General features: G+C 34.0%; 1 protein-coding gene across 5 annotated transcripts in view; it reads left to right on the plus strand.

Moving 5' to 3' along the window:
- LOC120415830 (uncharacterized) overlaps positions 1-27,137 on the plus strand; it is a 99,133-nt gene that overhangs the window by 59,936 nt on the left and 12,060 nt on the right. For 3 of the 5 annotated variants that reach the window (XM_039577460.2, XM_039577464.2, XM_039577461.2), the window contains exons 5-8: positions 11,751-11,762; positions 16,458-16,641; positions 17,577-17,639; positions 26,688-26,998. In XM_039577460.2, the coding sequence (XP_039433394.1) occupies positions 11,751-11,762; positions 16,458-16,641; positions 17,577-17,639; positions 26,688-26,998 (570 nt within the window). The remainder of the gene's footprint in view (positions 1-11,750; positions 11,763-16,457; positions 16,642-17,576; positions 17,640-26,687; positions 26,999-27,137) is intronic. The other 2 variants (XM_039577466.2, XM_039577465.2) reach the window with 2 other exon arrangements.

Raw genomic sequence — 27,137 nt, forward strand, 5'->3', positions numbered from 1 at the left:
ATTAAAATTGACTTTAACTTGACTAAAATGTATTTTTTTTTGCAAAACATTTCTGGAGTTTTTTTTAAAGTCCAACAAACCAAATTTCCAGTTTTTTTTTGTTTTTTGGGTGTTTTTGAAACCGCCTTGAGTCAGTGGTATTAAAAATACCAAAAAAGCAAAAACTAAAATTTTGGTTTATTGGACCTTTTTTTTAAAAAAATCCGGATTTGACCATACCTCTCTATGGCTCAAAAGTTGTGGCTTTTTGCCCCCTGAAACATATAAAAAAATCAAAAATTACAAATATGTATTTTGTGAAATAGATTTTTTGTGAAATAAAAAATAATTTAAAAATCGACAAAAATAAATCCCTGTACCTATTTTTATCTGAGTCCTCGTAAAAACCTACAACTTTGCCGAAGACAACAAATTGATAGGAAAGTTCCTACAAAAGGTACAGATTTTCGAATATGTATGTTCCATTTTTTATGAACAGCTGCCAAAATTGTATGGGGACTTGTATGGGTGAACAAATGATACAAAGTGGCTTCTTTGGTGAAATGAAATGGTCGAAATCGGCCGATTTCGTGGAGAATTGCTCAATTGTAGTATATTCGGGTGAAAATGTAGCACGAAAATTAAAGCGGCCAGCCCCACTACGTTATGTTTAACAAAGAGAGTATTCTGTGAACGGTTAGTTTTTTACCGAAACTACACAGGAGGAAGGGTGCTTGGACGTACCTGCAAAATTCTTATTGTAAAAATCTCATCACTCTGTAAATATAAATCAATTTTCTGAATTATCTGGAATTATTTGAAAATTTCTCCAAAGGACTTCAAATTGTCGATAACAATTCACGATAAAATTGCCCAGCCAATATCAAACGCACACTCTATCGCCGAAAGTGGACCAATTTCAGAGAGTAAAAGTGCTAGTTTCGTTGCGCTGCAAAAAACGTCGAACGAGCGAGCATAAATAACCCACATCTGCCCAAATCAGCTTCCCCCTCCCGCTGCGTTACTACCTCTTGGCCAGCATCAGAGCGCATATTACCTAACCATAAACAACACAATAGCACAGTTTTAATGCACACGCTTGGGTTGGTCTGCATCAGCTAGCTAAGAAACACAGCTAATATCAGCCAACTAACCAGTAGATCGAATAAGATATAGAGGAAGACTTGTATTAACCTTCAGCTGTTAATTTGTTTTATCAAAATTTTATTTTTGTTTTATTAAAAGTTTTTTTATTTATTTAAATTTACGATTTTGAATTTTAAGTTTAAATATTTTGGTTTGGATGAAACTTTGTCTATGGATTCCTCATGTCCAAAAAAGTCTCGACAGCAGCATCGGATTGCTTGCTGCTTGCTTCAAAACCTTATACCATCCCGAAAAACGGTTCAACTCCAAGTGAAACTTACTTGGGGATACCGTGGAGATTTTCCCTTATCCCCTTAAAAAAGTGAAAATCAACTCTTCTCAAATATCTTTCCTTGGAGTGGCTGGCAATTGATGGCTGTCAATGTGGTTCAGGTGAAATTGGTTCCATTTCCAATTATTAGTTTCTAGGCAATTTGGGCTTTGACAATGATCACATTACATGACGAAATCCAGTCTACATTCCGCTGAAATCCATTATATATCTATTTTCAGGTAATTTTTCACATTTTTTGCATTTTTTAATTTTCATAATAGTTTAGTCTATTCTTGAACATCTCTGAAAATCGTACCTTTAGAATTTAAAAATCACGTCTAACATTTCACAAGGGCTTATTTCGCTTTGGAAATGATATCTAGAGAACAGGTTTCTGACTGGTTTGAATCAAATGGTTTGATGTCTTCGGCCAAGTCGAGAATAATAAAATTCTTAAAAAATATCCACTCTTTCATTCCACTTTTTCACTCAAAAAATTGAAAAGCCCAAAAAAATTTTTTTTTATTTTTTATTTGAAAAAATGATAAAAAAAGCTTTGCCTAGTTGGTCCAAAAAAAGTGACATCTACCCTACGTTTTTTTTCGATATTTCGTAAAAAATCAATCATCTCACTAAATAAAATCGTCAAGGGTTAACCCCAGCTTGAGTTTGGCATGTTGGCGTTTCAAGCGCACATAAACATATGACTGCGAAAGCTGAACGAATCGCGCTCGCGCGCGCATCTATGCGCTTTAGTTTTAATTATCACCCAGTCAGTAGTCGGTGCTGGTACCATAAAGTGAGGCTAATTAGCATAATTTTAGTCGTTTTTTCCTCTTCGCCCGCAGCGCGCAGCTTCTGTTTTGTTTTGCTTTGTTTTGCTCCGAGATTTTGTAACCGGCGAGAAAACGCGGTCAACGCGCGCACGGTATTGTCGATTGCATTCGCAAGTTGGCGTTGAAGCTGTAACGATTTTTTTTTCGAAAAACCGCAACGGGCGATTTGGTTCGACGATTGACAGAATTGTCCAGTGGAGTGCATCGAGGAAAGCTATCGAGTGACACCACTTGGGTTGAATTCTACCTCTTCGAAGAATCAGAACTCGCTTCGCTGACGATTGATGAAGAGTTGGCAATCGAGACAAGTCACGCGCGCGCTGAGCCACGTTGAATGTCCAAAGACCGACCCCTTCTCGCGGCGTATGCACTTATAGGGAAAAGAGCAGCAGATTACATAAGGTCAGGGTGTGACTTTGGCGCTGTGGAGGAGTTCTGTCAGCTGTGACGGGGAATGTTATTGATTTCGCGACGACGAATTAATCCCCGGGCACTGAAATGTGTGTTTCTGTGTGTGCAACCACTGCACTGAGAATTGACTGACAACATTGAGAGTTGAGTGAGGAACCTTGCGGAATTGTTTATGTTTAAGAGTGCGGAGTTCATGGAATGTCAACGAGGGTACATTTTTACCTTCAAGAAGGAGAAATCGTGAGAGTCTCTACTGTTTATCTTGAAGTTCAATTTGAACGTGGATGGAAGTATTTTAAATTTTTCAGAAATTCATCGCCATGGGCAAAAAACCTTACGAAGCATTTGTCAAGAATAAAAACGTCTTTTGATCAAAACGATACTAGGGTCGTTCAACAATTTCTAATATTTTCAAAAACTGTCTTGACTCCCAGATGAGATAATGGTTCACTATCTTCAGTATTATTAAAATTCAAACCATTCCAACAACTTTGCCCAAGACACCAAATCTCTTTCTTGTAATCTGTTCATTCTACAAAATAAAAAAAAACTAGGGTGCCCATAACATAGTGTTTTTATTGCTTTTTTTTTGTATTGTTTTTTGACAATTTTGGTTTTTTCGGGAAATATTAAGAACGTAAAAAGCACGACTTTTGAAACGTGAACGAAGTTGTTAGCTCATTTTATTCAAAATTACAGCGTTTTTTTATATTTTTAATAAGCCTTTTTAAAATGTTTGTTTAACGATGCATTTGAAAACTTAAAACTTCTGCTTTAATGTAACTGAGAAATTCCAGCTCAAATCAGGATTTTTTCTGGTACTTTTGTACCCGACTCTCACCGATTTCAATGAAATTTTGTAGACATGGTATCCTATGCCTATATAAGCCATTTTTGTGTATATGGAGCCAATAGTACTCGAAAATAACATTTGAGAAGGGCGTAAGGTCTTTAAATATTTTTGTATTTTGTAATTTAAAAATTACTGTATCTCGAAGCCATTGCGTCGTATCAAAAAGTGGTCGAAGACAAACTTGTAGGAAATTTGATAGGCTTTCTGAAAAAAATACACTGATAGAAAAATACACGCCAATTTTATGTGAATTTACAATTTTTAAGTTTAAAAGTTAAATTTTAAGGTGATGTCACGATTTTTTTTCGTTCAAATTTTTTGTGAAAATAGCTTAAAATGTGACAAAAAGACTCACGGAAAATGCAGGATGGTATGTCTCTTCTGAAAAAATACAAAAATCATTTACTGAAACTGTTTTTTTGAAAAGTGCTGTAGTCGTCAAAAAATTTCAAAACCGAACACGAGAGTCGATTCTCCACACAATTTTACATAAAAGTCTTCATATTGACCATTTTCCTAAATCCAATCCTTGTGAAGTTACAGCGGTTTTAAAAAAAATGTTGAAAAATAGGTTTTTTGGTGGTTTTTGGCGATTTCTATATGACAGAATTGATTTTTCAGTCTCGTGCATATTTTTACCGGAAAGCTCGTCCAATTTCCCATAAGTTTGCCGGTAAAAAAAATGTACGAGACTGAAAAATCAAGTCTGTCATATAGAATTCCCCAAAAAACACAAAAAAAATCTATTTTTTCAGCATTTTTATTTTTATAGCCGCTGTATCTTCACAATGATTGGATATAAGACAATGGTCAAAATGAAGACTTTTATGTAAAATTGTCTGGGGAATCGATTCACACTATCAGTTTTTGAAAATTTTGACGTTTAGACCACTTTTCAAAAAAATAGTTTTAGTAAATGATTTTTGTATTTTTTTAGGAGAGACATACCATCCTGCATTTTTCGTGAGTCTTTTTGTCACATTTTAGGCTATTTTCATAAAAATTTTGAACGAAAAAAAATCGTTACATCACCTTATAATTTAACTTTTAAACGTAAAATTTTTAAAATTCTCATATAATTGGCTTGTATTTTTCTTTCAGTGTAAATTTTCAGCGAGCCCATCAAATTTTCTACAAGTTTGTCTTTGACCACTTTTTGATACGATGCAAAAACTTTGAGATACAGTAATTTTTAAATTACAAAATACAAAAATATTTAAATAACTTACGCCCTTCTCAAATGTCATTTTTGAGTACAATTGGCTCCATATACACAAAAATGGCTTATATAGGCCTAGGATAACATGTCTAAAAAGTTTCATTGAAATCGGAGAGGGTCGGGTACAAAAGTACCAGAAAAATTCCCGATTTGAGCTGGAATTGCTCAACTATAAAATTTCAATAGGGTGTTTCTTAAAGCCAAGTTATAGCTATGAAAAAATGGTAATTTTTTTCTATCAGATAATTTATTTTAATGTCGTATAAATCAGAACCAAAACTGCCCGATTGAGCGCTCTTTTTTTGGGGGTGAACTTGTTTGAACCCGTTTTAATTTATATGGCAACTAAGGTGGTCTTAGCTAAGCTAGGGTGGTTCACAATCTCAATTAAAAAATTGTGTTTTTTATTTGTCAGGCAAGAAAAAAATCATTTTAAACAAAGTTCAAATATGTTTTGAATCAAATTTGGAATTGGCTTTATATTTTCGGCGAATAAAAAACATGCTTTTTCTTATGCTTTTTATAGTACAGCCATCCCACATATTCGGAACACTCACAAAGTCGGAACACTTCTGTGTTAATTTGTCAATAGCATGCCAAATGCATCTTTCCTGGCGACCCTTCTAGTTTTAGGACCTTTATTTGGACATTATCTTGTTATTTCACTAGCAAAAGTAGTTCTTTTTGAACAAGAACTGCATTTCGAGACTATTTTATTCAGAGCAGCAAAACACTGCCTCCAAATTGCCTGTTCCATAATTGTGGGATGTTATTGTGCCTCCCACAATTGTAGAACACCTGAATTTAACCGATATTTTCACAAAAAAGTTATCAGACCATTCATAAAACATTACATAGTTTGATTTTCATTGGTTCCAGAGTGTGAAGTCATTATTTTGTAGAAAATATGTACTCGTGGAGAGAATCAAAGTTTGTTTACATCCGTAATAAAAAAGGGTTCCGAATTTGGGGATTTTAAGAGTCAATGTTTTTCTTTGAAAATTTGATATAAAACGTAAAAATTTACAGTCGGTCAATACATCAACCGAAAGATCGCAAGAAAAGCTTTCACATGCAGGTAGAAGCAAGTCATTATGTTCAATTATCAATTTTCTATGATTTTTCGAACATTCGCCGATCTGTAAACTGTTCCGAGTATGAAGGATGGCTGTATATTAGCTTTTGAAACCCCTATTCGCAAAGTAGATTAGGAAACCTTCCCATGCACTATCGCCAGCATTTGTTTTTGAAAGATTGGAAATTTTGCACCCTGTTGTGATATTTCAAAAATAAAAAATACACATTATTACAGCGATTCCACGTCAAAAGTGCTCCGATTTGGCTCAGATTCGGAATGTGAGTTCCTTGGCCAAAATAATTAGACATTTATTTTTTGTTTGGTGATTAGGGTGGTAGTTTTTGAAATAAGGTGTTTTTTGCGTTTTTATTGACGATTTTTCAAAAAAAAAACACACACACATATTTCATATCTTCGGCACAAATACAAATATTAGCTTTTTATTTTTTAGTATACAAATTTTAACTCGCCACTTTTCAAAAGCAAGGTGATTTCATCGAGCAAATTTGCCGCGCTTGCCTCCGCGGATTTTTGGAAGATTTTTTCTTTGCATGCGCAAACAAAAAGTTAGAACAGTTAGTTAGTTTTTGATTGCAAAAACTACAGATTTGATCAAATCGAGTTCTGCAAAGTTTTAAGATCATCTAGACATCCTTATATTTTACTAAAAAAATAATGAATTGTTCCGATTGGTTGAGTTATGCCCGAGAACAAGCGAGTTGAAGTTAGTTATTTGAGATGCCGAGAATTGGAATATTAATTAGGCCGATGCAAATATTTAAAAAAGTTTTTGTCCCTCGGTCCTGGCTGAGGTTAAGGGGGGAGGGCAAACAAATAAAAAATATAAAAATTTTAATAACAAGCCATAGTCTTCACATTTAAATGAAAAAAAAGTGTTTTAAAATGCATTTTACACTAGTTCAGATGTTTTGCAATCTCTAGTTTTCAAAAATCTAAGATCTGACAAAAACAAAAATTGTATCGAAAAAAAATATTTTGCATCGAAAATTTTAAAAAAATCTTAAGATTTTTTAATAAACCCAAACATGCTAAAAATGATTTTAATCGCAAGATAATGTATTTTAATTTGATTTCAGTTGGTTGCACTTGAATTTTCATTGAAATTTTGAAATTTATTGTGAAAATATTTTTTTTGCTCCTGGTTTTTCGGGCCAATTTTGAAGGGGGGGGGGGGGGGGGGGAGAAAAAAACTTTTAAAAATATTTGTACCAGCCTTATAAAAAATAAACATAAAATTTGACATTTCACATTTAAATTTTAATGGAAATAGAAGTCGAATCAACTTAGAACAATCTTAAATGCCTATTTCTGCATTGACAATCTTATTCAGCATGTTTGGGCTGGTTTAAGAATATTTAGGACATTTTTGAAATTACAATTCCTGCAATTTTTTTTTTTTGCAATTCCGCCTTGAAACGGTTTACTCTTCCTGTCATTCTAGAATGACGAAACAGCCTACTTTTCTCTTGCAAAAATCTGTAACAACTTTTCAATAGGGCGAAACCCTCAGATGTAAACAAACTGAGTTTTTGTCAGAATCATATAAAGCGAAAAAAACTGCTTCTAAAACACCCTCCATCATCACAAAATTCCGAAAATACGTAGTTTTACAAGCAAAAAACAAAAGGGCTAATCAACAACATCAATCAAAACAAACCAATTTGAGTTTCCGCCCTTGTGTTTTCATCCAATCACGAGGGGCGAATGTAGTGTTTTCTGCAAGTTCCGACGTATATTTAGAAACACTAAATTTTCGTTATAATTTATTGAATTTTAACCTGACAATCCTCAAACTGGATCAAAATGTATGTTTTGATGTCTCTGACCACAATTCCACAACAAACACAGATTTGTATGATCCTAAATACATAACTTTTCAATTTCAATTATTGTAGCATCGGATCTGGTCTGGATTCACAATCTAGATATGAAGGTCCATAATTTACCGGTTCTTGGGACATCCGGGGATTCTGGGTCGAGCAGTTGCAAGACAAAAAGTTAGTGTAGGGAGGTTTAGGAGGAATGCCGTACAAAATCATCGCCTCCGTAACCATTGAAGCTAAGCAAAGATTGAGAAGGCAGGATGGTGTCGCGGGTGGCCTAGTCGTCAGGTGCCATGTCTCCCACTTCCGGCGGGGACACCCCAAGGAACGTCACTTCAATATAGACCACATCGTCAAACCAACTTGCTACTTACGGTGTATCCTAGCTCAACGAGTCTTGGCCTGAACCGGACTCCTTATGAAGGCTTTCTAGACCAATTTTTTATCACTGCGGTTGCAAATATCACTGTATTATCACTGACTGTAACGTTTCACAATGATAAAATAGTTGTTTCACCACTTTTTTCTTTAAAAACCCAAAAAGTGAACAAAAACCAAAAGGGCGAATCTGTTGTTTACTTTTGCTTTGTGGCGTAACCTGACGGGCTAAACCGTTGTTTTGGTTGAGTGGGTGGCGAATACCTGGGCGAATACGGTGGGGCGAAAATGGAGGCACGCTCTTCAAAAAGGCGTAATTTGTTTTTCTCAATTTTTGAAAGCAAAAACACCTTAATTAATTTCAAATTGCTCTCTATGATGAAATTATTGCTATTTTCTATTACGTTTTGAAAAAAATGATGGTTTTCATGCTTTTTTGTGGAAATAGGAATTGATCGGAATTGCAAAATTTTGAATGTTGATTTTCTCGAAACGGCAGGATCGTAGGTTTCGCCCTTTTGAAATGTTGTTACTGAAATAACAGATTCGAATAGAAACACTTTTCAAATTAGTAGTTTATGCAACAAGTTGGGAGAAGAGGATTTTTTCAGCACGAGTCGTACATTTATCCAACGAGGTTCACCGAGTTGAATAAACACGACGAGTGCTGAAAAAATCAAGTTTTGCAACGAGTTCCATACAACATTTTTTGCAATTCCAAAAAACACACACTGAGTGAAATTTTATGTCAAATTTTCATGTATTTTGTCAATAAATCGTTTAAATCAGAAAAATGTCGAAAAGTGTTACTTTTCGAAACAAGTGCTGAAAAGTTCAACTTTTCAGCACCCATTTCAGTGCTTAAAAGTAGAACTTTTCAGCATTTATTGTGAAAAGTGTTGCTATTCGATTCTGTTATTTTTGGTACAGAAAAGTAGGCTTTTTCGTCGTTCAAGAATGACAGGAAAAGTAAATAGTTTCACGACGGAATTGCAAAAACTACTATTTCGTCATTTACTTAGTATGTTTTATCATTTTATGTTTTGAATTTTTGGTTTGCTTTTATTCAAAGCTTTTGGTTAAATTTGTTGTAGTTTTTTTTATTATTGTGTGTTTTTATTTGATTTGTGAGCAATTCAGTTTTTAACAATAATTAATTATATTTTTTTGTTAACTTTTTCTTAAGCAAAAACAATAAGTTTTTGAATGTTTATTTGTTCAATTACGCAGAAAAATAATTGAATTTTAAAGGTTTAAAATTTGATTTGTTCTATATTCTCCCTTTTTCGAGAAATTTTACCGAAAAAAATATGTGAAAATGTGTACCTGATGAAAATTTACCAGAAACGGATGAATATCATCATCATTTTTTTTTCAAAACAGTTTTTTTGTAAATTGTTTTGTTTGTATTTGTATTTCCTTTAGAGCGTCCATTTTCCCGGGGTTATTAAATTCCCGGGAAACGGGAAATTTTCAACAAATTTCCCGGGAAATCCCGGGAATTCCCGGGAAATTTAAAATTTAACGAAAATTATTCGGATCCTGTTTCTAGTAAATCTTTTGCAACAAAATTGTATAGAACAGCAACTTTAATGGTCAAAATGAGTGTGAGCATCAATAAATGGCTTGACTGCTTGTCAAAAATCATGCAACTTTGAGAAAATATATAAACTTTCTAATTTGAATGCCGTCTTTCAAATCGTCCCTAATAAAAGAAAAAAATATTAGTATTTTTGTTGAAATGAAAATCTATGCTCCACAACCATAAAATTGCTTTTAAATTTGTCAAGTTAAAATGGAAAAAAAATCATGCATAAATTTTGTTTGTCATGATAAATAATTTATCTCAGAACAAGTATTTTCAACTTGTGAATAGATAAATAATCATTGAATTTACCTTAAAAATCTTATTTCTAGCGCTTCTTAACTTGAAACACTATTTCATGAAATCACAACTCATAGTTTTCAAATATTTGGAGGGAGTTTTTTTTTTAAATATAGTTGCATTCTTTGGGTAAATTTCATATGATACGAAGTTGTTTTTTAATGGTTTTATAATATGATTTTAGTTATATATGGTATTATATATGGTATTCAGCCTGATAAATTCATTGAAATAAAATAATTTTGAGCATTTAAAAGTGGTTGAAATTAAACGATATTTTTTTATATTTAACAGTTTATCAGTTCAATTTTCATCCTCAAATCTCAATGTTGATCTTGGCCGGAAGATGTAAATATCTTATTTTCAAATGATATTACAAAAAAAAAACGTTTAAAAGGTTGTAAAAATAAAATAGTTTATATTTATTCCGTAACAGCGTAATTTTTGTTGTCCAACATATAAGCAAACAATATTCCTAGTGGTGAATGCTTCAGAAATAAATATTATCTGAATTAAACCTTGACAATTTCATTTTACAGACAAGCTGATTAGTTCAATATGAACAGTGTATTGAAATAAATAAAATCAAATAATTTCAAAACATTTTTGCCAAAAAGGTAGGATAATGTATACTTCTGCTTGTATTTCGGGAATTCCCGGGAAATTTACAAATTTCCCGGGAAACGGGAATTTTTTTCCCGGGACGGGAAATTGGACGCTCTAATTTCCTTATGATTTTAATTTTGTTCTGTCCCCTTAAAAACATTAACCAAAATAAGCTACCATTAATTTTGCCCGCGTTTCCATCGCTCCTGTCACCATGACGGGCTTAAACCTAGTTGCAAACTAGTTGCCATTGTTTGCAAAATCACTTTGTTTCCCTTCCCTGCTGCCTTCTAATTTCGTGGCTACCGTGGTTTTTTTTTCAGCGTCGTCACAATTCTACAAATTAACCTTAATGCCTAAGCAGCTTAGCGCATGGCAGATTCGGCTCGTAATCCTGGGCTTTGGTAAAGCGCGGAGACAAAAACTAAACTAGCCGCGAACATGATCGCTCAGACAGAAAGAACAATGAGTATGAAGAGGAAAAAAAAAAGATGAAAGTGAAGAAAATTTGAGCTGATTAACCTTCAACAAAACAAGTGGTTTTGCTCTAAATTGTTGAAACAAAATTAGGTGAAAGTGCCATTCAAGGGTTAAGTGGTCGCCGAAAGCAACTAAAGTTTAATAGTTTGGCAAATGTTTTCCTCACGTCAATGCTTGTGTGTGGCCACGGCGTCATCGAACCTTCTTGGGCAAAACTAAACCAAACTCTACATTGTAGTAGTTAGTACACAGCAAATGGGATGCAATTTCGAACCGACACCGCCGCAGCAAACATGACGACGATTAATAATTTCACACTTCATTTGGGAGGAAATTTTCGCTTTTCCATCAATATCTCGGGCGTTGTGCGGAAGTTTGCCTTTTGTGTTGATGATTAAAAATAGGGAAATTGCAATTTGAGGCGCGATGTTTTCGAGAAGGAAGGTTTATGCCAGTTTCCGAGATTGGTTTTCACTTTCCACGTGTGTGTTGGCTTATTTTGTTATGGTTTATAAGCGAGCAATTTGCCGGCAATTTTCATAACATTTATTTTTATTTATTTCTTTTTTTTCATATGCACCCAACTCACTTATCTGCGCGACTAATGCAAAATCCGGCTTCATCGACACCCCGTCATCACCATCGATTCGGCCGACTTGTGCAAACAAAAATAACCAAACTAAAATTAATCACGCAATCGATACTAACACTACACACTAACAACAAATCGAAACATAAATCCACTGACCCAAAACCATCAGGCGGAAGTAACTGTAAGTTTTTTTTTCCTTATTTAACCTCACTCCTAACCTGACATTTAGATTGGAAAATATGCCAACAAAAAAATGAGTAATTTCTCGTTTCTTCTGGTCTCCCTCTGTCGTGTTGGTTCTTTTCCTGTGAACTCAGAATTTTTATATCTGCCCTCTCAGTATTTGTCATGTCTATCCACAGTAGATAATTACACAAATTGGAATGATTATTTTTGTTCAGCATGCATGCCAAAAATGATACAGAAATCATATGGAAAATTGTTGTCAAAAAATCTATTTTAGCCTCTTGTTTTAACTATAGCTTGTTCTTATGTTTTTTTGTTTACTTTATATCTTTTATTTTTTTCTTATTTTTTATTTCTTTTAATTTTAAAGCATTTCAAACAGTTTAAATACTATTTACACTTAAGGTGAAGTTTGTTCATTTTTTTAAACATATAAAGCTAATCTACTAAACTCGATCTAGTAATTAACAATTTCACCGTGAGCTTAGGAGTTCAACTGTACGAAAATTTTAAAACATCAAATAATTAAAATGCATTGAAATAGACAAGATTTTCAAAAATAAAAATAAAAAACGATTTAATATTACCGGAGGTGAAATAGAGCCTTTCTTACAAAATGATGAATCGCCGAGAAATACAGTGAGTCAAATATTTGTCCGTACCCCCCCGTACGGAAAATGTTTGTGATATAGAAGTACATAAAATTCGACTAAAGTGCCATGTTTTATACATCAATCGACGCGGCAGAATGTCCTCTTTAAGACACTGTCATTGGATTTGCAAAAAACTTTTTCTTAAAAAATACAAAAATAGTTTACTGAAAAAAGTAAAATAAAGAGGTCAAATAATTGTCCGTACCCCTAATAAAAGTACAAAATCTGATCGATTTAAGTGAATTCATTAATGAAATGTTGTTTCTGTGTCAAATACTAGTACCTCTAGCCAGTTTGTGACAACTTTGAACTTCTGATAACTTTGTTTAGTTAGTTTATATTAAAAATTGGATTAAATTTAGTTTTTTATATAAAACTTATCAAAATATTAGTTTATAAACAACTATTTTTATAAAATTGCTATTTTATGTTGTAAGAGTCTCTATTTAACAAGTTTTAACAATATTTGTTCGAAATATACATTGTTTTCATCTTTTTTATTGACATTTTTCGACCAAAAATACTGTTTCGGAACAATACCGTTAAACAATCCGGATTGTCCCGGAACCGGGTTAACCCCTCGGAGGGAAATTTTGTGGTGGTCAGATAGAGGACAAAAAAACCCACCTCTTGCAATTTAAAGCATCCAATTTCGTCCACTACAGCCCGATTACGAGTCCCTAGTCTGAAATTTGAAATTTTCAAATTCCCCAAGCAAAACATTCTGTCCCAGGACGGTACAAAAATTCTCAGTACGGAAAGTGAAAATTCAAATCCAATGACAGTGTCTTAAAGAGGACATTCTGCCGCGTCGATTGATGTATAAAACATGGCACTTTAGTCGAATTTTATGTACTTTTATATCACAAACATTTTCCGTACGGGGGGGTACGGACAAATATTTGACTCACTGTATATTGGTGTAATTAATTTTTCAGAAAAATAATGATACCACTCAGTGAGAATTTTGCCTAAAGCTTCGAATCTTTTTAGGCTAAACCTCAAATGCCGTTTTTTTATTTCTGAAGTACATTATTTGTCGCAAAATATTTAAATTTAATTTAGAAAAACATATTGGATTGAAATTATAAGAAAAAAAATAAAGGGTACTCAGTCTTTATTGTTAGTCTATGATTAACTTAAAAAATATGTATCGCTATTGCACTTTGTCGATCTATTATGAGAAGCCAGAAAGAACACTTTCACGCGCAGCGTAAAACGCGCAAGCGTAAAAGCGCTGGCGTTGAAGTTTCGACTTAACGACTTGTCGAGCTTTCGAGCAAGAACGAGTCGGGACTTCGAATTTGATGTTCAGTATATGATTTTGTATAAATCCAAGAATTTTATAGGAAAAAATAGGGTAAAAATAAGACGAAAAACACTAAAATGGCTATATCTCTGGAAATACATTTTGGAAAAGCTTAAAATTTTGGGCCTACGCTGTTTATGGCGCATGTTTTCGAATGGCTTTTTGTTTGAAACTGAATTCTTTTAATTTGATAGTGTTATCTGTAAAATAGTCCAAAAAATACCTCTAAAAATGGCTTTGACCACATTTACTGGTCGAAAATTGTGAATCGAAAAATAAAATGTTCGTCTCCGACTCCACGGCTACAGATCTGACTTATAAAAATGGTGGGTTTTACGAGCGGTTTTCCAGTGATGGAAGACACAAATTTTTAAGAGCGGATAGAGACATCGCTCATGTATTTCAGAAAAAGAGCTCTCAAAAATCAGACTTTGAGTTCCGGGTTTCGGGCCAAAATTCAATCGAAAGAGCGCATCCTAACCTTCAATTTAGTAATAGGATTTTTTCCTGGGACGAATCCTCGCCGTGCACAATTTTTTTAAAATTTCTGAGAAAGCGTTTTTCCAAAAGCAAACCTTAAACCTTTCTTTTGTAAGAAAGGCAAAACCTTTGGTTTCGTCAAAGATCTCGTCACCTTTTGGCACAAAGTTGAATTGTGATAATACAGTCCGAATTCGACTATTCGCAGTATTGATTTTCCAATGTTTGATTGTGTGAAGTTTTCTCAAGAACTTCGGATAATCGAATTATGGCCATTTTTTTGTTTAAACTTCATCCTCCCGATACGAGAATCAAACTAACGACCTCTGGATTAGAAACCCAGTACGCCGCAAATCGATACTCATCCCCTACCGGTCAGTATTCCCAGTGAGCAGATTTACTCTTTGAAGGGACCTGACTTTGCCGAGCCAGACAGGAATTGGAACCCATCACCTTCCGCTCACAGGGCGTAACCCGTAACCTCACGGCCGCGGTAGCTCGGAATTTTTATATATTTTTTCTCGGTTTTAACATCTAATTTGAGTTTTGCGCCCCTAACTGATTTTTTTCATATTTCATTCCCGCCATTTTGACACCATCTTGGATTTATAACTTCCGATGTTTTTGATTGCAAGAATTACAGATTTTATCAAATAGAGTTCTGCAAAATCTAGACATCTAAATCATAAAATCATAAAATCATAAAATCATAAAATCATAAAATCATAAAATCATAAAATCATAAAATCATAAAATCATAAAATCATAAAATCATAAAATCATAAAATCATAAAATCATAAAATCATAAAATCATAAAATCATAAAATCATAAAATCATAAAATCATAAAATCATAAAATCATAAAATCATAAAATCATAAAATCATAAAATCATAAAATCATAAAATCATAAAATCATAAAATCATAAAATCATAAAATCATAAAATCATAAAATCATAAAATCATAAAATCGAAAAATTGTTGTCAACACCATCCTGACTTCCAAAAATTGAATTTTCACTCTGTTTTCGGAAAAACTGTGTATGTCTGTGTCAAATTTCAGAGTTTGTACATGCATCACAAAATGTCTGGACATAACTTCAAAAGTCTATGAAACACAGATAAATCTGTGTACCTGGCATCCCTGGACCGTAGATAGTAATATCTCAAAATTTATGAAGTTTGATATGTTGGAAGATCGGGTTTCCTCTTTATCCCGGAAGCGTCCCCTAGCGGCCACTTGTATCCGGTTTCGGAATGGCTTGGAAGGGGTTGAGAACAATAGCATGATTTTAGATGGACATATCATTTAATTGTTTAAAGTTTGATCTGCAACATGATGGGGATTCGTTGAAAAAAGTCAAGTTGGCATTCTGGGAACCGATTCCTGGATAACAGGCCAATAATACTCTAAAGTGGTTCTGAAAATCGTGTAGTATGTTTTTAGTAAGTTTAATGGTTACTTTTTTCGTTATGTTATGTATGATGTTTTTTATTGAATATTTATCTTAAAACAAAATAAGCTTTTAGGGTTTTGTTTTTTTTAATAACTTTTAGGCCTTTTTAACATTTTTGGTTTATTTTCTAAGATATTAAAAAAAAATGTCTGCATAACTGTTACCATGCCCCATTTTTTTAATTTGATTTTTCGCTACAAATTTTGATTACAGCTATGATTTATTTTTTCAAACAATGCACTTGGATGGTAGTGCCAAGGAACACTAGAAATTAAAAAAAAACTTAACCGATTGTTCTAGCTTTGTTGGAAACATCAAAATCACACTTGCACACATATATTACTATGTTGATATATACATCAAAAGTAGAGAAAAGTATTATTTTTCAATTTTCAATTTTGAGATATAAGTACAACGAAAGATTTCTGACTATATTTACCTGATTGGTCTGCTCTAGATATCGAAAAAATGTCTCTTTCAGCTAGAAATCATTCAAAGCTCTATCAGTAATCATCCAGCATTCTTCCCTACCTACGATCTGTTTGTCCAATTAGCAGCCGATACTCGTACCTATCAGTAATCTCGCTGTCGTGATTATTATTATTCGAAAACCTCTGACTCATAGCGTTCACATTCCGTCACCATCCCTTAGTTAAGTCATCGCATCAAACCGTTCTCCGTGCCCACATCACCCGAACTGATTATCGGATTACGCCCCGAGCCCAATTGAAACAAGCCCGTCTAACCAAACCTAACTGTTGCTATTGCTTTTTCCTATCGTCCATTGCAGGTCGCCACCAAGATCATGAAGCAGATGATCGAGCAGTTCGCCGCGTACGACCTGTTCGGGCGGGACAACTACGAGTACTACGCCCGCGTGACCGGCCGCGTCCTGCGGGTCCAGGACGAGTGGATCTGCTCGTTCCGGTATCCGCCGCCGCCGCGGGGCAAAACGGCCCAGCAGAACTACGCGTGTAAGTTGTGGTGTGGTGGATTGTTGGTTTTTGGTTATAGGTTTTGCTTTTCGAAAATATTTATCGAGGTGTTAGGGTTGAATGACCGGACGACGCTAACTTAGGCAAGAATACCTAAGGTTTATGATGTACAATAAACCTTGCTGGAAGTTTGTCGTCGTTTTTTTTTTAGTTTTTGAGAGTGTTGGGTTTTGGTTGTAGTGAGTAATATTTTATCTTATTTTAGATGTTGTTTTACTTTTTGTTGGTATTTTTAGCTATTTCTGTTTTTGCATGTTTTTTTAGCTACTTAATTGATCAAATAAATTATTTAAAAAAACACAGTTTTTTCTTACTGAAACTGAAATTTAATCAAATGAGCTTCACATTATCCTGAAAATTAATATTTGATTGAGCTAATTCATAACTCATAAATTCTGGCAACACTGCCAAGACCTATCGATATAATCTGGCTACAATGTCATTTTTTTAGAATAAAAATAACATAGTAGTGATAAAAAGAACAAGAAAATATTTGTTTTATTTATTTACATTTTTACTATAAAAAAAATAAAATTCTTACAGTGTGTATAATTAAATTTATTTTGACGTTTGCGTTCCGCTTGAGATTATTTTTATCATAAAAACGACTGGCTTGGTTTTAAATTTTAGAATATTAATATCTTAACCTTAAAATAACTTACTCACACAATCAAAACCCTTCCGAATTGAGAGTTTTAGAATAATTCACTAATGGTATATTAATTATATTTTTTCATTTCTTTTTATTTCTCCTTTATCCATTTTTCTCTATCTCTTCCTCGTATATCTCATACATATATCTCTGCCACCACCACCTACTCACCACAAAATACCACCACCACCACCTTCAATTAATCGCATCGTGTTCGACCTTCGTGTGTGTGGACGACGCCCACCACCCTCTCTTCCTGCAGTAAAACTAGCACTAGAAACCGAGAAAACCTGGCTGCAGTGCGAGTGCGAACGATGGGGACTAAGTACGTTCGAATCCTTTGTTGCTTTACCACCACAACCTAGCGCACCTCCTCCGCCACCAAAATTGTCACCGGTAGCACGGTGCCTCAGTGTAGTAGCTTGTAGCGTTTGAGTAGACTTTTTAGTTAACTGTATATTTAGTTTTATTTTGTTAAGTGTGCGAGTATTGTTTTAACTTTAGAGCAATTCTTTAGTTTTTCGCAAATATATCATATTTTTTGTTTGTTTTTAGTTAATCTCTGCTAATGCTTTCCTTAGCTCAAAAAAAAAAAAAAAAAAAAAAAACAAAAAAGCATTTTGTATCATTGGTTTGTTCATACAAGTCTCCAAACAAAATCTGTATCTTAAAAAAAGTTTCTATCCGATTTGATGTCTTCGGTAAAGTTGTAGATTTTGATCGAAACTCCTTTTTCTAAATAATAATGTTTTTTAAACAAAATCATGGACAAAAATTTGCAAATCACCTTCGATCATTTTTGGGTTCCATTGAACTCAACAACTCAAAACAGACAAGAAAGAAAAAATCTCGTGAGTCGATAAAAATGCTCAAAATGTAACAATAGTATTCTATGCAAAAAGCTGCAAAAAAAGTTTTTTTCAGCATGAGTTGGATAAATACAACGAGTGCTGAAAAAATAATGTTTAGCATCGAGTTGCTTACAACATTTTTTGCTACTCCAAAAATGCTTTTTGAGTGGAATTTTGTACAAAACAAAAAATATTGAAAATTTTTTTTTTTGGTATAGTGCTGAAAAGATCAACTTTTTCGAACACAAAAAATTAAGATTTTTAAAATTGTAAATGCTTATTCAAAAAAAAAAACATTGTAAACCAAATCAAAGTTAGCTTTTTCTCATTCAGAATCAATTATTGGAAATAAAATTAAAGTTTTATTTTCAGCATGTGGGCATTCCACAGTGGTCCAGACCACAAATATTCGTGGAGTTTATAATATTTGTTTACATAGAAACATAAAATATGATAACAAAGTTAACATTTTGAACATTTAGCTCAATTTGAGTGCAGATTCAGCGGAAAAAATAACATGGATAACATTTTTAATTTTCGTTTGGGTGGTACCATACAATTTTCCATAAAAATAGTAATTTTCAAATAAAAAATCACAAATTTTAGGAAAAATACCTTTGGGATATTGGAAAATATGGTGGTTCACGATTATGGTATCTTTTCAGGATTTTTTTTTTTGAGATTGTTTTCTCTTATAGAAAGTTGTTGGCCAATCCAAACAATTTTATTGATGACACCAAAATGTTATCTCACAATCTACGTTTCCTACGACTTATTTTATCAATAGCATCAGAGAAAACTAGAGCGTCCAATTTCCCGTCCCGGGAAAAAAAAATTCCCGGGAATTCCCGAAAAAAAAAAATCCCGGGAATTCCCAAAATTCAAGCGGAAGTATAAATTTTCTTAAATTTTTTAACTGTTTTTTGAAAATTCTCTGAAAAAATAATAAATAAATAAACGCAACATGGTTTTGTTAAATTGAATGTATTGTTTTGTTTATTTATAATTAATCAGATTATCAGAAATTAAGATAACAGAATTATTTCTGATAATATTAATTTTTGAAGCAACTGGGAATAGATCATGCTTAATGAGTATTAAATTATTACAATTAGGTAAGCTTTTAACAAATTGATGTTATTTCAAAAAGTTATGTTATTTCATCAAAACAAATCACAAATACCTCCGAATTAAAACTGAGATTTTTTTACGTTTTTGTTTACCATGATCAAATGAGATGAAAATCGAATTTGTGCAAAAAGAATTAATTAAATTGGTTGAATACCTAGTACTAAAGAAATAACAATTTGAAGTAAAAGAATTATGGAGCACTGGTGCAACTACAGGTGTTAGAGGGTTTAATGTGAAAAATAGAAGACTTTTTGTGGAATCTTGTTAATTTATCGTATAATTTAAATCATGTTGCATGATAATACAAAAAAGATCATTGAAAAATTACTTTCTATTGTTTTTTTTTCTCAAAAAATGCAAAAATATATTCAAAACTTGCTTCAAATATTTGAAAACATTAGGTTGTTTGGAGTAAAACCAACACTAAAAAGCTTTACCATTTATTCAAGAGCTGAAACCAGTATTTGTCATGAAAAACATAATTTCTGCATTTTTTTTCTCATTTCAAGTTTAAAATTTCTCATCAAAAAATACCAAAATACATTTTCTTGTAGTTGAATGATTTTTAACATGCAGTCAAGCTGTTAATTGATCTTCAAACTTATTTAAACCATTAATGTTGATGTCCTTTACAATTTTGCTGCATAATAATAATTAAAACCAAAATCAAAACAATTTTCAATAAATTTAAAATTTCCCGGGAATTCCCGGGATTTCCCGGGAAATTGGCTGAAAATTTCCCGTGTCCCGGAAAATTTGTAACCCCGGGAAATTGGACGCTCTAGAGAAAACCCCTTAAAAATCGGTTTGTTGAGCGAAGCAATTCAGGGTTAGGTTGATGAAGAAATTGATGTTCTGAGCACATTTTTCTATGTAAATTAAACATGTAAACCCAAAATACATCCAAAAATCGATATTTTGCAGTTTGGCTCAATTCTGAGGGCAGATTCAGATTAAGCTAGCAAATTAACATTGGAAGTCAAACAGTTGAAAATTTTTAAAATTTCGTTAGGGTGGTCCATACACTTTTCCCTAGAAAATTAGACATTTTTGAATGAAGATATCTGAAGTTTATTAAAAATATACCTTACTTTTGAAAGTCACCTGGCTTATAAAACTTGGCTTTCGCTTTTTCGAGATATTATTTTTTTATATTGCATCTTGTTTACATTAAAATGGCTGTTAAATAAGTCCATTATTTGGTACAAATACATCAAAATGTTGGTTTTCCAGAGCGCTAAAAGACGTAACTAAAAAACATATTAAAATTAATCGTCGAAGGCATAGATTTTGAGATAAAATGTTGGTGCCTTCGTCAAAGTTGCCTGGATTGGCATGCCTAACAACTTTCTAGAAGAAAAAATATCAAAAAAATCCTGAAAAGTTTAACTATCTCAAAAACAATAATCGCGAACCACCCTTAAAAAAATCAAGCCTTAACAATGCTCCAAAACTGCACAATTTTTAGGAAAATGTAATTTCCACTTAATTTTGCGATCTGGAAAACTGTGCAGTATGGACACTGAGTTTTTTTTGAATTTTGAATTTTTAAAATGTCCGTATCCAAAAATCATGACAAACAATTATTTTTACCAAACCGAAAAGGACCTAATAAAAATAATTTCATTAAAAAAAACACTGTGCCTACTTAACATTTCACAGTTAAAACGTGAAGACTTCCATCATTGTCATGATTTTCCTTCAAAGATATAAATTTTGCGTCGCATTCAATATTTTGTCAAAATTCCTTCAACAAGTGCCCTACACATGCTGATTCCTTTTGGTGCTGAAATTCGTTAAATTGAATTTAATACACAATTTTTTATAGCGATGCTTGCTTTTTTCGAAAATTATCAACGGCTTCACCTTAATAGGTTTTATCATGGTTCTGAAAATTTCGTGACAGCCTTTTTTTTTTATTGAGTGTCCAATCACAAACGATGACTTTTCACCTCAATTTTAAATACTAGCAACTTTCATTTATTCATGAAATATTGTAGCTTTCGCTATTCAGTGATTTCAAATGTAGGAGGTCCTACATGTACAAAAGGGAAAAGGGATACCTTAAAACTAACTTATAAACTATATAAAGAGCGGATCAATGCAGCTGAAGACTGCAATGATTTTTGTCGAAATGCATCAATTATCTTATTGGACATAACATCCAAAGTGTCAACTTCGGCTAATTGATGAAGTTCACTGGTGCTGAACCAGGGAGGAAGTTTCAGAATCATTTTCAGAATTTTGTTCTGAATCCTCTGAAGTTTTTTCTTCCTGGTTAAGCAACAGCTTGTCCAGATCGGCACAGCATAAAGCATGGCAGGTCTGAAAATTTGTTTATAAATTAACAGTTTATTCTTGAGACAAAGTCTAGAATTCCTGTTTATAAGTGGATACAAACATTTAATATATTTGTTACATTTAACCTGGATACTTTCAATGTGATCCTTGTAAGTAAGGTTTTTGTCAAAACCAAGTCCAAGATATTTCACTTGATCCTCCCACTTTAAATTTACCTCATTCATCTTTATAATGTGATGACTTTTTGGTTTAAGAAAATCAGCCCTTGGTTTGTGAGGGAAAATAATAAGTTGAGTTTTTGCAGCATTTGGAGTAATTTTCCATTCTTTCAAATAAGAATTGAAAATATCCAAGCTTTTTTGTAATCTTCTTGTGATGACACGAAGGCTTCTGCCTTTGGCGGAGATGCTTGTGTCATCAGCAAAAAGTGATTTCTGACATCCTGGGGGCAAATCAGGCAAGTCAGAAGTAAAAATATTGTATAAAATTGGACCCAAAATGCTTCCTTGAGGGACGCCAGCACGTACAGGTAGTTGATCAGATTTGCTATTCTGATAACATACCTGCAGAGTACGATCCGTCAAATAATTTTGAATAATTTTCACGATATAAATCGGAAAATTAAACCTTTTCAATTTCGCAATCAAACCTTTATGCCAAACACTGTCAAATGCTTTTTCTATGTCTAGAAGAGCAGCGCCAGTAGAATAGCCCTCAGATTTGTTGCTTCGAATTAAATTTGAAACTCTCAACAACTGATGAGTAGTTGAATGCCCAAGGCGAAATCCAAACTGCTCATCAGCGAAAATTGAATTTTCATTAATGTGCGTCATCATTCTATTAAGAATTATTCTTTCGAATAATTTACTAATAGATGAAAGCAAACTAATGGGCCGATAGCTTGAGGCTTCAGCAGGATTTTTATCCGGTTTCAAAATCGGAATTACTTTGGCATTTTTCCAACTACTGGGAAAATATGCCAAATCAAAACATTTGTTGAAAATTTTGACCAAGCAACTTAAAGTTGCTTCTGGTAATTTTTTAATTAAAATGTAAAAAATGCCATCCTCACCAGGGGCTTTCATATTTTTAAATTTTTTGATAATAGATTTTATTTCATTCAGATCCGTATTAAAAACTTCATCTGATGAAAATTCTTGTTCAACAATATTCTGAAATTCTATTGAAATTTGATTTTCAATAGGACTCAAAACATTCAAGTTGAAATTATGAGCACTCTCAAACTGCTGAGCAAGTTTTTGAGCTTTTTCCCCATTAGTTAATAGAATATTATCACCATCTTTTAAAGAAGGGATGGGTTTTTGAGGTTTCTTAAGAACCTTTGAAAGTTTCCAAAAAGGTTTGGAATAAGGTTTAATTTGTTCGACATCTCTTGCGAACTTTTCATTTCGCAGGAGAGTGAATCTGTGGTCAATAACCTTTTGCAAATCTTTTTGAATTCGCTTCAGTGCAGGATCACGAGAACGTTGATACTGTCTTCGGCGAACATTTTTCAGACGAATCAGAAGCTGAAGATCGTCATCAATAATGGGAGAATCAAATTTGACTTGGACTTTAGGAATAGCAATATTCCTAGCATCCAAAATTGCATTAGTTAAAGATTCCAAGGCTGAATCAATATCAGCTTTGGTTTCTAAAACAAAATCATGATTTAAATTATTCTCAATATGATGCTGATACCTGTCCCAATTAGCTTTGTGGTAATTAAACACAGAACTATTGGGTCTGGTAACTGCTTCATGAGAAAGTGAAAAAGTTACTGGAAGATGATCAGAATCAAAATCAGCATGAGTCACTAAAGGACCACAATACTGACTTTGATTTGTCAACACCAAATCAATTGTTGATGGATTTCTAACAGAAGAAAAGCAAGTTGGCCCATTCGGGTATAAAACCGAATAAATACCAGAAGTGCAATCTCTGAACAGAATTTTACCATTGGAATTTACTTTTGAATTATTCCAAGATTGGTGTTTGGCATTAAAATCACCGATGATCAAAAATCGAGATCTATGCCGAGTAAGTTTATTCAAATCCCCTTTGAAATAATTTTTATTTTCCCCAGTGCACTGGAAAGGCAAATATGCAGCTGCAATCATAATTTTCCCAAAAGAAGTTTCAAGTTCAATGCCCAAACTTTCAATAACTTTTAACTTAAAGTCACGTAAAGTGCTATAAGTCATACTACGGTGGATAACTATTGCAACTCCACCGCCATTTCGATTCATTCGGTTATTAGTTATAACTTTATAATCTGGATCACTTTTCAAATAAATGCCAGTTTTTAAAAATGTTTCGGTTATAACAGCAACATGCACGTTATGAACTCGTAAAAAGTTGAAAAATTCATTTTCTTTCGCTTTTAAAGAGCGAGCATTAAAATTCATAATATTGATGGAATTACTTAGATCCATGATTAAACTTCAGGGTAAGAACAACATCATTCGCAAATTTTAATCCAATCTGGATTGCTTCCATCATGGATGTAGCATTACTCATTGTTTGAATCAAACCAAACAGTGAGTTTTGCAAAAAAGTCATTTTTTCAAACGTAACATCGCCAAGATCAGAAGATCCCAAAGCGTTGCCAGCAGAAAATTTTTCAAATGAGATTTGAGGTACCTGCCCAATTTCAGAAAGATTGGTAGAGGATTTAAAATTCGTGGATGAACCCGAACCCGAAACGACGTTAGCATAAGAAATGCCATTGTTGTTACCTAACTTTTCCACGGTAGGGGTATTTCTAGAATTGTTCGAGTGAGACAGCACGAACGTTTGATTTAAAGATGCAGGTACAACCTGACTTTGAGAAAATTTCGGTTTGGATTTCGGCTGATGCTTAGCACGAGAATCCAAAACCTTTTTTCTGATGGGGCAATCCCAGAAATTTGATTTGTGATTTCCACCACAATTTGCACATTTAAATTGGGTGACTTCTTTCACGGGACAATTGTCCTTGTCGTGAGAAGAATCCCCGCAAACCATGCATTTTGGAACCATGGCGCAATGATCAGTACCATGACCGAATGCCTGGCAACGCCGGCACTGGGTCAGATTCTGACCATTACCGCCATGTTTCTTAAAATGCTCCCACTTTACCCGTACATGGAACAAAAACTGAACTTTGTCCAAAAGTTTCAAATTGTTGATTTCATTTCTGTTGAAATGAATCAGATAAAATTGTGAAGTCAAACCAAAGCGAGAAATATTCCCGTTTGATTTTTTCTTCATCGGTATTACTTGGGATGGGGCAAAGCCAAGCAACACCTTAAGTTCGTTTTTGATCTCATCCACCGACAAGTCGTTGGAGAGACCTTTCAAGACCGCCTTGAATGGCCGAGCATTCTTGGTCTCATACGTGTAGAAATTGTGTTTGTGGTTTTTCAAATAACCAACAAAAGTTTGGTGATCTTGTAAAAATTCCGTCAACAAGCGACATTCTCCTCTTCGACCAAGCTGGAACGAAACTTTCAAATTGCAAGTTTCCTTGCAATTCTTCAGTTGCGTTCGAAAGCTGGCCAAATCGGAGACGGAAGTCACTACAATTGGCGGAGCCTTTACTCGTTTCTCGACGGCAGAAGGCTCAGTACGAGGAGAAGGTTCCTTGTCATCAGTTTCGGATAAAACACCGAAACTGTTTGTCAATGGAATTGGAGGATTGACCTCACATTCAGAATCAGAATCAGACCTCAGAAAAGGCTGTTTTCTTTTTCTGTTTCCGTTAGCCGGTTTAGCGTTCAAACGCTTCACCGACGTAACGACCAAATCTTCAGAAGATTTGCGTTTACCTTTGTTTTGACGCATTTTGCAAGCAAAGTTCTCTTAAAAAGATGGCTTCGTTTGTAAAATACAACAAAATTTCAGGTGGGGTTAGTCTTGAAAAGACTGTTTAGAATTTTAGAAAATAACTCAGGTAGTCTTTAAAAAGACTGTGAATTTTGTTTTGAAATAACTCTGAGCTTAGGTAGTAAAAAATACCGCAGCTCTAGTGTCCGTTCACCACGAAGGTTCGCAAGACACTGATTCGTGACAGCCTAAATTAGCTTTATGACCTACTTAAACCCCTAACTGTTACTAAGTTGGGATCAAGATCGCAAATTTAAGATCATTGTTTTTAATTGTACTATTTTGGAATTTTAGTGTCTTCGGGAAAGATGTTGTTAATTAATAAAGGCAATTTTATTCGTAGGAACTTTGTTGAAATTAGGGTGGTTCACGTTTGTTTGTTTCAGAATTACAAAATAAACCACAAAATCCATACAAAAATTTTTTTATAGCTTATTATACCTGTTTTATAACCAGCTTTCAATTTTATTAAAAAAGCTGAAATTTAATTTATCGAAAAGCGCAAAGCCTTTGAAAGTTTTAAACTGCACAATTATTAATAGTAGTTTATGCAACAAGTTGCAAAAAGAGGATTTTTTCAGCACGAGTCGTACTTTTATCCAACGAGGTTCACCGAGTTGGATAAATACGAAGAGTGCTGAAAAAATCAAGTTTTGCAACGAGTTCCATACAACATTTTTTGCAATTCCAAAAAACACACACTGAGTGAAATTTGTTATGAAATCCATTACATTCAGACTTGAAATGATCGGTCAAATTTGTTCCACTCTACTGTGTACTAGAAAAAGTTTCTCAAAATTCGGAATTTCTAATATTTTTGGAGCACTTTTGTATGAAGGCGTACATGAGTAAATCAATGATGCAAAATGGCTTCTTTGGACATTAGGAATGGATGGGCCAAGTAACAATTGGCTAAAAAACAGCAAAAAAATGATCTGCGAGAATGTAATGAATTGCTGTTTATTATTTTGTAAATACTTGTGTGATATTCGTATAAGCTCAGCACAAACACGATTAGATTCTAGAATTTTAAGGTAGTATTTGTGAGCAATTTTTGCTTTTTGTGTGACAATCGGGACAAATTGCTCTAATCATGATCCTTTCTTTGTCTCCCCCATTTTAAAAATCTTCCAAATCTCTGATCTCCCATTGTCGCCGTCTAACCTCCAATCGCCACCATTATGTGTTTGTCCATCATCACCATCAACCTCAACGCAACGCAGTCGCCCAGGAGGAATCGCACTCGACGCCGGCCCTGCTGACGACCGGCGGCCCCAACGTCGGCAACTCGGCCATCTCCCTCGGCATCATTCCAGAGCACTCGCTGCTCGAGTCCTGCGCCCGGCTCTCGGTCTCGCTGGAAGGGCCCGGCATCTTCCAGGGCGTCGGCGGCAAGTCCAGCTGTTCCGGCTCGTCCCACTCGAGCTCGTCGACGACGACGCGGTCCGGCTCGCAGCACCACATGACGCTGGACGAGCTGCGGGCGGTCAACCGGTACGCCGAGAGCACCAAGAGCCTGTCCTACCTACCTCAGGTGAGGGTCATGTACTGAACGACTGAACACGGAGTACCTTCTTTACACTCAAAAACACACACCTAAACAATTTGGGTTACCTTCTCTCTAATACACAATAGAATCACGCCGTTACACGCTAAATTGGGGGAGTTTGTAC

Source organism: Culex pipiens, chromosome 2 (assembly GCF_016801865.2).
Source record: "Culex pipiens pallens isolate TS chromosome 2, TS_CPP_V2, whole genome shotgun sequence".
NCBI classification, from domain to species: domain Eukaryota; kingdom Metazoa; phylum Arthropoda; class Insecta; order Diptera; family Culicidae; genus Culex; species Culex pipiens.